Source organism: Ornithorhynchus anatinus, chromosome 8 (assembly GCF_004115215.2).
Source record: "Ornithorhynchus anatinus isolate Pmale09 chromosome 8, mOrnAna1.pri.v4, whole genome shotgun sequence".
Classification (NCBI taxonomy): Eukaryota; Metazoa; Chordata; class Mammalia; order Monotremata; family Ornithorhynchidae; genus Ornithorhynchus; species Ornithorhynchus anatinus.
In genome coordinates, this window is record NC_041735.1 from 1,552,476 (window position 1) to 1,566,685 (window position 14,210).

At 42.2% G+C, this 14,210-nt stretch overlaps 1 protein-coding gene across 6 annotated transcripts; it reads left to right on the top strand.

Annotated features, from left to right (window-relative positions):
- The first annotated feature begins 25 nt into the window (after nucleotides 1–25).
- On the top strand, nucleotides 26–13,949 carry TERB2 (telomere repeat binding bouquet formation protein 2). 6 transcript variants are annotated; one of them, XM_029070163.2, is made up of 7 exons: nucleotides 26–104; nucleotides 4,390–4,523; nucleotides 5,066–5,124; nucleotides 5,867–5,959; nucleotides 8,160–8,245; nucleotides 9,403–9,491; nucleotides 13,088–13,949. In XM_029070163.2, exons 2-7 carry the CDS (start codon nucleotides 4,478–4,480, stop codon nucleotides 13,225–13,227), a joined length of 513 nt encoding a protein of 170 aa, XP_028925996.1. In that variant the 5' UTR covers nucleotides 26–104; nucleotides 4,390–4,477; the 3' UTR covers nucleotides 13,228–13,949. The 6 variants fall into 6 exon arrangements, with proteins under 6 accessions (XP_028925996.1, XP_039768907.1, XP_028925995.1 ...); XM_029070162.2 differs by lacking the exon at nucleotides 26–104 and adding an exon at nucleotides 151–238; XM_029070166.2 differs by lacking the exon at nucleotides 26–104 and adding an exon at nucleotides 3,610–4,049 and having other exon boundaries at nucleotides 4,452–4,523.
- The last annotated feature ends 261 nt before the right edge of the window (nucleotides 13,950–14,210 follow it).

Genomic DNA, 14,210 nt, shown 5'->3' on the forward strand with positions numbered 1-14,210 from the left:
CCGCCTCCCGTTCCCGCCCTCGGGTCCCGGCGACCAATCAGCGAGTCGCCTTCCTCGGCGCGCCTCAGGGCGGCGGGGTCGCCTCAGGACGGCGGCAGCGGCGGGTGGGAAGTGGGGGGCTCTGGGGGCGGAGGGGGAGGTAGGACCCCCCCCACACACACACACCTTTGGGGTTCGCCGGGCCCGGGCTTGCCCCTTTCCACCCGTGAACCAAGCTGGCATCACCCATCACCCTCGGGTGAAGACCCCGGGGGCCAGGAGAGGATGGGCAGGGGGGACATTCCTGGGGAGGAGGCTGAGGAGGCACCATTCTCGCTGCCTAGGAGAGATGGGGAAAGAGGGCGATGGATGAGGGGATGTCTCTTCCCCTCTTCAAGGCCCTCCTGAGAGCTCACCTCCTCCAAGAGGCCTTCCCAGACTGAGCCTCCCCTTCTCCCTCTGCTCCCTCTGCTGCGTCTCTACCCCCCCACCTTCACCTCCCCGCAGCTAAGGCCCCCTTTTCCCCTCCTTTCCCTCTGCTCCTCCCCCTCTCCCTTCCCCTCCCCTCAGCACTGTGCTCGTCTGTCTATATTTTTATTACCCTCTTCATTTTGTTAATGAGGTGTCCATCCCCTTGCTTCTATTAATCGTGATTAAGTTGTCTTGTTTTTGTCCGTCTGTCTCCCCCGATTAGACTGTAAGCCCGTCAATGGGCAGGGATTGTCTCTGTTGCCGAATCGTCCATTCCAAGCGCTTAGTACAGTGCTCTGCACATAGTAAGCACTCAAATACTCGCTTAGAACAGTGCTCTGCACATAGTAAGCACTCAGTAAATACGACTGAATGAATGAATGATGTAGTGAAGAGCCCAACCCCCGAGTTCTCCATTTTCTTTATTTTTTATAATATTTGTTAAGCATTTACTATGTGCCAAACACTGTTCCAAGCACTGGGCTCGATACAAATTAATTAGGTTGGACACAATCCCCGTCCTGCCTGGGGCTCACAGTTTAAGTAGGAAAGCGGACGTGAGAACTAAGGCACAGAGGAGTTAAGTGTGGTAATTATTAAGTGCTTACCACATGCCAAACGCTGTATTAAGCACTGGAGGAGGTAGAAGATAATTACATTGACACAGGTCCTGATAGTCAATCATATTTATTTAGCACTTACTGTGTGCAGAGCACTGTACCAAGAGCTTGGAAGGGTACAGCATAACAATAGACAGATACATTCCCTGTCCACAATGAATTTATAGTCTAGAGGGGGAGACAGACATTAATATAAATAAATTGCAGATATGTACATAAGTGCTATGGGGCTGGGAGGGGGGATGAATAAAGGGAGCAAGTCTGGGTGATGCAGAAAGGAGTGGGAGAAAAGGAAAGGAGGGCTTAATCTGGGAAAGTCTCTTGCAAGGCTCACGCCCTGAGTAGGGTGCAGATCGGGTATTGACTCCCCGTTTTACAGATGAAGAAACTGAGGCACAGATAAATTAAGTGATTTGCCCAATATCTCACAGTAGGCAAGTGGTGGACCTGGGATTAGAACCAAGGTTTCCTGGCTCCCAGGCTTGTAGAATGGGGATTAAGAATGGGGAATTGTTCAGAATGATCATTTTTTGGCCCTACCCAATCAGAGGTTTTTGTAAAACTTAGAGTTTTATGTAAAAAATGTTCTCAAAGGGCAGTTTTGATGACTAAAGCTAACTTTTTTTGACTACAATAGTGAAAACCGGCTCAAATCTCCAACTAATTGTAGAATTAGTACCTGCTATGATGGTTTATTTTCTACTTTGCTCTGTTTCTGTTTGTCGTGGGCTCCATTTTGGAGGTTGCCCCTACCAGAGGTCATGTTTATCGAGGACTGTCCTTCAAGCCGAAAAACCCAATGTAGAGAAAGCAGCATGGCCTAGTAGGTGGAGTATGGGCCTTGGAGTCAGAAGAACCCGGGTTCTAATCCTGGATCCACTATCTGTCTGCTGTTTGAGCAAGTCCCTTAACTTCTCTGGGCCTCAGTTACCTCATCTGTAAAATGGGGATTAAGAATGTGAGCCTCCACGTGGAACATGGACTGTGTCCAATCTGACTAGCTTGTATCTACCCCAGGGCTTAGTACAGTGATTGGCTATGTGCTCTTAACAAATACCCAAAACAAAACCAAAAAAAGCATCTAGTTATGTGTTGCTCAGCGTGACCTTTGCTTGTGGTAAGGTTTCCAGGTATAGTCTTGCTTATGCATCATCTTGGTTTTCTTCAAAGTAATTGTTTGTCCATAGACTTGAGGCTACAAAGTGAGACACAATCATCTTTTTTTATTTTAAAGGTATTTATTGAATGCTTACTCTGTGCCAGGCGCTGTGCTAGATGTAAAAAAAACTTGCATGCCTTGTTGAGTGTGTACACATACAAGCCAGCATCTGGATCTCTTGTTCCATCCTCCAGCGTGGCTGTGTTAGATCAATTGAACAGTCCTGGGCAGTAACTACGTAGCCCTATTTTTCTTCAACAGCAATGAATCAGCAGGGCACCCCTTGTTCTGACCCAACTGGCCATGCCTTTGCAGCAGCATGGCTCAGTGGAAAGAGCATGGGCTTTGGAGTCAGGGCTCATGAGTTCGAATCCCAGCTCTGCCACTTGTCGGCTGTGTGACTGTGGGCAAGTCACTTAACTTCTCTGTGCCTCAGTTCCCTCATCTGTAAAATGGGGATTAAGACTGTGAGCCCCACGTGGGACAACCTGATTCCCCTATGTCTACCCCAGCGCTTAGAACAGTGCTTGGCACATAGTAAGCGCTTAACAAATACCAACATTATTATTATTATTATTAGGGTAGTCTGAAATCTACAATGTTCTGTCACGGCTGCAGCTTGTAGAGTCACTCAAAATTATAATGTTTGCCAAGCCCTGTACTAAGTTGTTTTTTTAATGGTATTTCTTAAGCACTTGCTGTGTGCCAGGCACTGTTCTAAGCGCTGGGATAGATACAAGGTAATCAGGTTGGAGACAGGCCCTCCCCCATGGGACTCATAGTCTTAATCCCCATTTTATAGATGAGGTAACTGAGGAACTGAAAAGTGAAGTGACTTGCCCTGGGTCACACAGCAGGCAAATGTTGGGATAGATACAAGAGAGTGAGGTTGGACACAGTCCCTGTACCTCATGGGGCTCACAGTCTAAGTAGGAGGGTGTTTGATTTAATTCCACATTTTACAGATGAGGAAATTTAACAGATAAATTAAGGGACTTAACCAAGTTCTCACAGTCGACAAGTGACAGAGCCGGGATTAAGACACAGACCTGGGTTCTTTCTACTAGGCCATTCTGCTTAGTGTTTAAATTATTGTTGGTATTACAACACTATCTTCTTTCCAAGATTTTTGCAGTGATTTGACAGTTTTAGTAGCTTCTCTGAATGTTGTGGTAGTCATCATTCTCAGTTTTCAGATGAAATTAAAACCTCCAAGGAGTTGGGTGACTTTGCAGAGCAGTGTTACTAAGCTGGGATGAGAACTCCAAAGCTGCTGATGTTCTGTCACTACTCAAGATCTGCACTGTTTCTTTTTAGCTCCATCAATCAATCATAATTATTGAACACTTACTGTGTACAGAGCACAGTACTAAACGCTTGGGAGAGTATATAAAACAGTGTTGGTAGACATGTTCCCTGTCCACAACGAGTTTACAGTCTAGAGGGGTTAGTACAGCTCACGTTGCGGAACCATATCTTAACTGGCTCTGCCTCAACTGCTGATTTTTTATTTTGTTTTTTAATGGTATTCGTTAAGCACCCATTGTGTGCTAAGCGCTGGGGTAGATACAAGCTCATCAGGTTGGACACAGTTCATGTCCCACGTGCGGGTCACGTGCGGCTCAAAGACTTAATTCCCGTTTTACAGATGAGGTTACTGAGGCACAGAGAAGTTGAGTGACTTGTCCAAGGTTACAAAGCAGACAAGTGCTGTTGAATGGCTGTTGAGCATCGCAAGGTTTAGAACATCACGCCTCCTGCATTATTGTATGCTGATTGTGTGATGTCCCTTAGGAGACAAAAATAAACCATCATAGCAGGTACTAATTCTACAATTAGTTGGAGATTTGACTGGTTTTCACTACTGTAGTCAAAAAAGTTAGCTTTAGTCATCAAAACTGCCCTTTGAGAAAATTTTTACATAAAACTCTGTTTTACAAAAACGTCTGAGTGGCTAGGGCCAAAAATTATCATTCTGAACAATTCCCCAAACCAGTGTAATTTTAAAGTTCATCAGTGTAATCCTTCTAATGGGGTATCATAATTATTTGATCCTATTAAACTTCTATTTCTTTTATTAGTCAAGGCCATTTTAAAATGACTTTGTAATGCCAAAGTCCACACTTTTTTCTACTAAACTGTTTCTTTTCTCTCTTCTAGAATATAACAGAACATTGATTACACCAGAAATAATGCTACAGTTTTCCTTGCTTATCTCCTAGCTGTCGCTTAAACTGAAAAAGTCTCGATGGCTTTGGGTCACTTCATCCTCTCACCAATTTGCTCGCAAAACGGTTAGGATAACTAAAGCGTACAATTTTTTCACAACTTAAATAAGTAATCTTCTTCACTGGTTGTATCTCCCAGCCTCACTTGGGGATCAGAGAGGATCCTCTCTTTTCTCTTATCATGGAGGGGGAGGGAGATTTTTGAGAGGGGAGGAGGGAGTTAGGGGGTGTTAAGTTATTCGTAAATCATAAAAGACCATCTCTGCTCAGCAGAAAATGTTCTACAAAGACAAGAAAGGCAAAAAGATTGTACTGTACTTGTACAAAAAATTGTATTATACTTTTCGAAGTGCTTAGTACAGTGCTATACACACAGTAAGAGCTCAAGAAATGCCACTGAGTGATTGATGGACTGAAAAAGAGTGAAACAAATCATTGGAGAAAGAGTAGGGGGCTTGGGCTTCTTCGCTGCTCCCTTTCTGTCCTCTGTCTCCGAGTGGGCTTTCCTAAAGAAGTGAACTTGAGGGTTTAGGAGGACCCTATGTGTCATATACATATGTGTGTATTTCTGGGGCTTCTGACAAGATTTTTTTCTATTTCTATAATAGAAATAAGAAGCAAAATTGGAAGTTTTATTTGGGAGCAGAACCATTTCTTGTTAAGACAGGTAAGAACTAAGTATTCTTGAAGACTCAGTGGTCTAAATCTGTATGAAGCCACCACATTTTAAGTATTCCTGGTAGCAGAATTCCTGATCTCCTATGCATTTCCTCTTCTCCTGGGGCCAAAGACAAATTTTCAGCAAAAGGGCTTTATGTCCTACTAGGAGTGAAGGAGGAGAAAGGTGTGAGAACATACTAGAACACTTTAGCTCTCTCTCCCTTCCAATTCTTTGCTCCCTAGGCTCATTGGGGTGGGGTTGTAAAAACTCGGGGTTGTCCTGTCCAAATCTGTTAATAATAATAATAATAACAGCAATAATATTTGTTAAGTGTTTACTATGTATCAAGCACCGTTCTAAGCACTGGGGTTGATACAAGTTGATCAGGTCAGACACACTCCCTTGTCCTACAGTCTAAGTAGGAGGGAGAAGAGTCAAACAGTCAATCATTTATTAAGTGCTTACTGTGTGCAGAGCGCTGTACTAAGCGCTTGGGCAAGTATAATACCTCAATGAACAGCACAATCTCTGTCCACAATGAGAACAGATATTGAATCCCCATTCTACAGTTGAGGAAACTAAGGCAAAGAGAAGGTAAGTGATCTGTTCAAGGTCCTACTGTGATCTTAGCCACAAGAAAATCACAACTTTACGAACACTTACGAACACTATATTATTAGAGCAAATAGGCCTACCCCAGGTTCCACTGCTCCATTATCCAACCTGATTTGTTTGCTGTCTTCCCCAGGTTTCAGCCACCCCACAGTACAACCAGTATCGTCTGATTCCTTACCCGAAGCGTCCGCACAACCGACCCCGACATTCCAGCCAAACCAAACAGGTAGGAAGAGTTCTTCTCTCTCCCTCCTGACCTGGGTTGAGATTAACAATCAACACTAAATGGATCTTGAAGGAAGCACTACCCATAGTTTTTGACAGATTTTCAAGGTGATGGAGAGGTCTCGGAACCAACAACCCAAGGAGTGGTTGAAGTGGGGAGGCTACTGCATTCAGAAATGGATGAGATATAATGGATGAGTTTTTGCATCTACTTCAGAGGTATCGGTTTCTAAAGAAGACCTCAAGGAATTTTAATAGTAATATTAGTGGTATTTGTTAAGTGCTTACTAAGTGCCAAGTACTCTACTAAGCACTAGGAGAAATAAAGATAATTAGGTCCCATCTGGGGCTCCCAATCTAAGTAGGAGGGAGCACAGGTATTGAATCCCCATTTTTGCAGATGAGGAAACTGAAGCACAGAGAAGATAAGTGATTTGCCCAAGGTCACACAGCAGATCCATAGCTGAGCTGGGATTAGCAAGCAGGTCCTCGGACTCCCAGGACCCTGCTTTTTTCGCTAGGCCACACTGCTTCTCAGTGCATCCTTACAAGATGCCAAAACAGATGAAGTAGTGTGAGGATTAAAAGCCTTGCTGTAATTTTCAAGGAAGTAGGTGGAACTTGTGCTCTCAGAAAAAAGAAGGCTGTTTAAATTTAGTTGGGCAAATTGGGAACTGAAATTGAAGAATAACCCCTGTAAACTCCTTCAGTGACTCATCATAATACCACTCATTTATTTTATATTGTGATGTATGCTGTGAATTATTCAGATAAAGATTAAATGACAATAATAATAATGTTTGTTAAATAATAGTAATAATAATGGCATTTGTTAAGCACTTACTATGTGCAAAGCACTGTTCTAAGAGCTGGGGGGATACAAGGTGATCAGGTTGTCCCACGTGGGGCTCACAGTCTTCATTCCCATTTTACAGATGAGGTAACTGAGGCTCAGGGAAGTTAAGTGACTCCTTACTATGTGTTAAGCACTGTTCTAAGCACTGGGGTAGGTAAAAGATAACCAGATCAGACACAGTCCCTGTTCCACATGGGGTTCACAGTCTAAGTAGGAGGGAGAACAGGTTTTGAGTCCCCATTTTACAATTGAGGAAACTGAGGTGGAGCTGGAATTAGAACCCAAATCTTCCAACTCCCAGGCTGTGCTCTTTCTACTAGGTCACACTGCTTCCAAGTTACGATAGTGAAATCATTACTCAAAAATAGCTCAGGATATTTCATACTACATTTCCAGAGATTATAGACTGGATCATAATTCTGAACATCTAAGTCTCTGGGAAAATGTACCCAATGATACAACCACATCATCCAGACCGTGAGCTCCTTGTGGGCAGGAATTGTGATTTTCAGTTCAATCGAATCGTCCTCTCACAAGTGCTAAGTACATCGTTCTGCACATAGAAAGTGCTTAATAAATACCAATGATTGAATTCCAGGAACATAACCTGGTGTGCCTCAAACTGCAGCCATTAGCCAACAGATAGACCTAAATGCCCTTGAGGGTAGGGTGAATGACGTGATAGGGTTAAACTAACTTAAACATGACCCGAGTAAATTCTATCAACCAGCATGAGCTGGGGTTCTCTGTCCCTTTTCCTTTATTTCCAGAGGGTGGGACTGTCCTCTGTGGGAAACTCCCTCTTGCTTTCAAGGGGTCTTTATCGTGTATGTAATGTGTAATTTTTAAATTTATATTAATGTCTGCCTCACCCTCTAGACTGTAAACTCGTTGTGGGAAGGGAATGTGTCTGTTTATTGTTGTATTACACTCTCCCAAGAGCTTAATACAATGCTCTGCATACAGTAAGCCCTCAATAAATGCGATTAACTGACTGACTGAACTTGATTACCTCTGTCCCAGCTGGAAGCTGTAAATATCTGTTCAACCGCTATTCCCTCTTAAGGATCCTCATCTGATCAGCACTCTGCCTGGTTTATTGGATCACCTGAAAAAGTTCACCCTACATTTATGGTTCATTTTGAGATGAATGCTTCAGTTTAATTTTGGAAAAAAGTTTTCTTCTGGCTTCCCGCTCAAGACACTCCATTTTGTTCCAAGTCCCTGATTTGTGGACCCTGGAGAGCAAATGAGGATGATTTAACAATTTTCTTTTCCTTTTTTAAAAAACAGCATCCAAAATTCTTGAGCTTAACTATTTGACTCTGTCTTTTAATATCAACAGGATGGTGAGTTAGTACGCACTAAAAGAAGTATCCTTGGGGACAAGAGTGAACTAGAAATTCAGCCCCAAGAAGACTTCCCTAAAAGGTATTGTATTTGTACCTGCATTACTTTATATATATATATATATATATATATATATATATATATACACACACATGTTGTCTGCTAAAAATTAGGTAAAGGAAACTCAAATCCATGGTAGTGTACACATTTCCCAATTTTTTCTGATGAAGCCAGAAGAGGGTACTGTGGGCTTCCTATCGTGACTCATGGCAGAAAGCATTCTTTTTCCCCCAAAACTACCCTCTCCTGTGACTCATGGCAGGCAGAGAAGGCAGCACCTTAGGAGCCGAAGGGGAGGCTAGTACTAGGAGAGACAGACAGCTGCAGTTCTAGTCTTCGTTCCTAAAATGCAGGATTTATAAAGTCTGAATGTTACAAATTGCCTCTTAGAATGGTCCCAGATTCTGGTAACTGCCCAACCTTTCAGTTCTGAAACTACAGTCAGACCAAGCTGTAGCTTTGGACCAAAAGGTTTAAATGAAACTTGATTTCTTAGGAAATGGAAGACCTTAGAGTTTTCTGATGTATATATTTTGTATGTAATTCCCCTGAAATTGTGTACCATTTAACCACTTTCAACTAGGTTTTTTAATGCATTTTATAGTGCATTTTAAAATGACTGTATACTGACTCCATTTTTGCACCCATACAGTTAATCTTTGGGTCTGGGGGAATGGATAGAGAAATTAATTCACTAATTTCAGGGCATAATCAATCAGTGGTGTTTCTTCAGTACCTACTTCAGGTAGCACATTGAGAGAATATACTGAAAGAATACAAACTCAATTGTATTCTCCAAGCATTTAGTATAATGCTCTGTACATAGTGCTCAATAAATACTATTGATTAATTGATTTAAAAAGACATGGTCCCTGCCCTCAAGGAGCTTAAAATCTAATTAATCAGTTGGTTCAAATAATATACCCATGAACTGAAAAAAAAAACACATGGGGACTCAGTTCTGCTTGCAAGAACAGTGACTTATGAGTAGGGAAGTCATATAGAAACCAGAAATTCATTTCCTTTCAAGGCCGGACCTAGGCTAGGGAGAGTCTGAAAATACCGTAATGATTCTTCATGGCACTCAGGCCATCTAGTTCTATAGCTATAAAAAGGAGTTTTGAACCACATAAATAATTTATTGCACTCGGATCCTTTCCTTTATATTCTTTTTACAGCCCAAAAAGACATTTCTCAGGATCTTCAGATGTGGGAAAGCAGCATTCTAATACTCTTCAGAATTACCCAGTAAACAACATGGTAATAGGTAAAAAAAACCAAAAACAGATTTTTGTAGAAGAAATAGTGATTAAGACCTAATGAGTAACCCTTCCCCCGTTCCCGCATTGCCTCACTTAGCCCTTCCTCACCTTTCCTAGGTCCTTTTCTTGTAGGTGTTGTCATTATAATTACTTCTGCTCCATGAAGGGATGCCAGAAACATCCCCTTAAAAACCAAATTATTTTCAACACTTGATTGGGAGAGGGGAATGACTCAGACCCAAACAGGTGGCAGGAAAAATGAGGAGCAAACTGCCTGGGTAGAAAAGAACAAAGGAAATTTCTTGTTTTCCGATCCAGTAGTTTGCTAAGCTAAACAATTCCTTTGTTCCTGCATTTATTGATAAATTACTTATTGATAACATTTATATCCTTATATATATAACATTTATATCCTTATATATATGGATATATATATATATCCTTTATATATGGAGAAGCTGCGTGGCTCAGTGGAAAGAGCATGGGCTTTGGAGTCAGGGTTCATGAGTTCGAATCCCAGCTCTGCCACTTGTCGGCTGTGTGACTGTGGGCAAGTCACTTAACTTCTCTGTGCCTCAGTTCCCTCATCTGTAAAATGGGGATTAAGACTGTGAGCCCCACGTGGGACAACCTGATTCCCCTATGTCTACCCCAGCGCTTAGAACAGTGCTCGGCACATAGTAAGCGCTTAACAAATACCAACATTATTATATCCTGTAAATATTGATTAATTTGTATCTACCCTCCTTTCCTCCAGACTGTGAGCTCGCAGGGAACATGCCTGCTAATTCAGTTGTATTGTACGTTCCCAAATGCTCTTGCCATAGTAAGCGCTCAATAAGTATGAGTGATTGATTGATATATCTACCCCAGAACTTAGAACAGTGCTTGACAAATAGTAACTAAGTAACAAAAACCACAATTAATTAGTAGTAGTAAAAGTGTATATTCAGTGCTTACTGTGTGCAGAGCATTGTATTAGGCACTGAGAGAGAATACATGGGTGGGAATTAGAAATGGTCTCTGTCCATTGTGGGGTTCACCATTTAAGAGTATATTGGTTGACAGAAGGGACTGGATTCAGACACATTAGGGATGATGAAACATTAAAACACATTACAGACAAAATAAAAGCAAAAGCAGTAGGGTACTGTGACTAAAGGAGAAAGATTTCATATATATGTAACTATTAAGGGTATTTGTTAAACTCTTACTATGTGTCAGGCACTGAACTAACTGCTAGGGTAGATCCAAATTAATCAATCCATGTCTCACATGGGGCTCACAGTCTTAATCCCTGATTTACAGATGAGGTGACTGAGGCACAGAGAAGTAAAGTGACTTGCCCAAAGTCACACAGTAGACAAGTGGCAGATCCTGGATTAGAACCCAGATCCTCTAACTCCCAGATCCATGCTCTATCCGCTAAGCCATGCTGCTTCTCTTTATACGGACAAAGAAAGCCATTTTCTTATGGAGATGGAACTATTTTCACCCCTCCATCCTGAAAAACTGTCATTTATTCCTACTCTTTTGTTCCTATTTCTTAGTCAGTGCCTTAAGCTTGGCTAAGGCAACCCTACCCTTAGTTTAAAAAGGCTTTCGTGTGGAATTTGATCAACTGCCGTTGGAAGAATCTATCCAGTTTATGTCAGTTGCTTTCTAACACATAAATAAGCAATATAAGCTATTCACCTCTTTCAAGAACCCCCAGCAGATCAGTGAGGCACACTTTCCCTTCAAAGAAACGCACATTTTATTTCTTCCAACAGACTAACTGCCTTAGTGCTCACTGATCCTAAACTTAATTAAAAGTTTCATCAGTTTACAGGTACTCACTGGCCTGTGGTCTCCACAGAAGCCTTTCAGGAGGTATAATGATAATCTGCCGAATTACCAGTTCAGTGGCCACAACTTCTTCCTTGCCAAGTCCCTCCACATTTGGCTGTATTTTATTTCTAGATATCTTTCATCCCTTGTGTAACTAAGTTTCACATTTACTTTTGGTTTCCTTTTCAGTAATTGAATCTGGGACAGTTTTATTCATACCTCCCCTCGCATCAATTAGTTATGTTGTGATCACCCTCACAGAGTAACACTCCTGCACTTAGTCTCGCCCACTTCCTGGAATTAAATCTGTAGCTACAAGTTAATCAGGTCAATCAATCAATCCATCCTATTTATTGAGTGCTTACTGGGTGGAGAGCACTGTATTAAGCACTTGGGAGAGTACAATATAACCAAGTTGGTAGACATGTTTCCCTGCACACAACAACCTTACAGTCTAGAGGGTCTGTCGGACACAGTCTCTTGTCTTACAGTGGGTCACAGTCTAAGAAGGAGAGAGAACAGGTATTGAATCCCTATTTTGCAGTTGAGGAAACTGAGGCTTAGAGAAGTGAAGTGATGTGCCCAAGATCACACAGCAGGAAGGTGGCAGAGGCCGAATTAGAACCCAGGTCCTCTGACTCCTAGGCCCGAGATCTTTTCCCTAGACCAGGCATCTTCCTCACATGACCTGGAAGGATAAAGGAGACTCAGTCCCGTCCCTCAGGGGGCTCCCAGTCTAGAAGTGGGGAGCTGGAAGGTCGGGGACAAACAGGAGAGAAAAGATTGAGTATATAAAGATAGAAAGACAAGGATAAACACCATCAGAGAAGCAGCGTAGCTCAGTGGAAAGAGCACAGGCTTGGGAGTCAGAGGTCATGGGTTCAAATCCCAGCTCTGCCACTTGGCAGCTGTGTGACTGTGGGCAAATCACTTAACTTCTCTGTGCCTCAGTGACCTCAACAGTAAAATGGGGATTAAGACTGTGAGCCTCATATAGGACAACCTGATTACCCTGTATCTCCCCCAGCGCTTAGAACAGTGCTCTGCACATAGTAAGCGCTTAACAAATACCCACATTATTTTTATCAAAACGTCAGAAGGTTCCTGTTTGAAGGAGCTGTTATTTAGGGCCAGGCAGCATTCTCCAGGATCCAGTAGTCACAACTGCCACAGCCTTTACAGTATTTTGAATTTTGAGGGAAGTAGTGTCCTTCCTACCTAGCACAGGTGAGACAGAGTCCCAGAGAAATGCAGGCCCCAGGAAGCGGGACAGGGGTCCACTGGGGTGGGAGGGTCAAAGCCGTGTGCTGCCGGCCACGTTTTTCATTCCAGAATGCTAGATCAGTGGACCAGGTTGGGAGCGAGGCTGCAGTTGTGTTATGTAACCACGTTGGTTGTCCGATCACATTTCAGAAGATTTTTTGACAGATTTGATCTGCTTCAACGCTGTGCTCTGTTGACCATCCCCATCTGTTGCTGATCCCTTCTGCAGAGCTATGAGGGAGGAAGGGATTCTGACTCTTCCTTCTTCCCTGTGGCTGAAAAATTACCTCAGTCTTGGGGAAAAGCAAAAAGGGAGGTGGGTGACCCAGCAGCTAGCAAGTTTCCCTTATTGGCAGGACCATTCCAGGCTGGATTTTTTTCCCTTTTATATTTTACCCTCTTTTTGGGATCTCTTTTGGTTTCCCAATTCAATTAATCAAAGACACTGACTGAAAAAAAAGATGGTCGATGGTCGGGTGGCTTTTCAGATGTATTTTTCCCTCCACAGATTACATATCGGTCGATGAGCTGAAGAAATTCCGTGGGGATCTACATGACTTCATTCCTGGAACCTCAGGATATGTGGCTTATATTCTAAATGAAATGGACAATTTCTCTGTGCTAAAAAACAAATTAAAGAAAAAATGATCAGTTATTCTAATTAAAATTGTACCTCCAGCTTACTGAAAAGCATCCTGTATAATATTCCCCTTTTTTCAAGCCAGGGGAAAGAATTCAGATTTGGAAGTCAAAAGATCTGAGGTCTAGTCCCAGCTCTACTACTGACCTGCCATGTGGCCTTGGGCAAGTCACTTAATCTTTCTGGACTGCCATTTCCTCATCTCTAAAAATGGAAATTATACGGTTATAGCGGCCTCTCCTTACCTCACAAGGATGTTGTGAAGCTAACGAGAGGAAAAATGAAAAAAGCTATAGAAACTCAAGGTACAATTATTATTATTAAAAGTAAAAGTTGTATTTCCCCATCCATCCCCCATATTATCCATATTGATATGAGGTAAAAGTTAGCCTTTAGGACACTTAGAAGATGAATTCTGGAGTGGGTTCCATAACCCTAATTCAGCACTCATCAAATGATTCCCCAGGACCCTGTTATTGTGGAGGAAGGCTCATTCCTTTTTAAGGCTAGTATTTTGCTCTTTCTTTGCCTAAACACTCCTTTGGACCTAAAAAATATATACTGAATGTTTTCTAAGTTCACAAGTTCTACATTACTACTGCTCAGTAATTGTTCATGGTAGTTCTGGATGGAATTGAATCTTGTTTAGAAATTTGGGGAAGCTGGGAATCTGAATAATTGTTTCTGACTTTAGAATATTAAATGATATTGTTCATTAACAACTGAGAAATTGTTGTGGTATATTTTGGTATGTTGTGGTGTATTTTAGTGATTTGCCTTTCCTGGGCGTTTTGTTGCTTTGTAAGTATAAACACATAGCCTATTTCTAATAATCCAACCACAATTATTCAAATTTAGAGAGTACACTTAGTGACCCATCAGCAGTGTCTTCAGAAGTTCTGGAAGTTGGAATGTATGACGGAGCAGGGGGAGTTCAGGCCTATCATGCAGTTCAGTGTGGTTTGTAAAAAGTCTACCAGTCATTTTTCTG

What these genes read in the sequence shown, in the direction of transcription:
- TERB2 (XM_029070163.2), top strand. Translation starts at nt 4,478, where the DNA reads ATGGCTTTGGGTCACTTCATCCTCTCACCAATTTGCTCGCAAAACG. An exon ending in ACCATTTCTTGTTAAGACAG is followed by an intron (nt 5,125 to 5,866) that starts GTAAGAACTAAG and finishes TGTCTTCCCCAG; the next exon opens with GTTTCAGCCACCCCACAGTA. An exon ending in AGTAAACAACATGGTAATAG is followed by an intron (nt 9,492 to 13,087) that starts GTAAAAAAAACC and finishes TTCCCTCCACAG; the next exon opens with ATTACATATCGGTCGATGAG.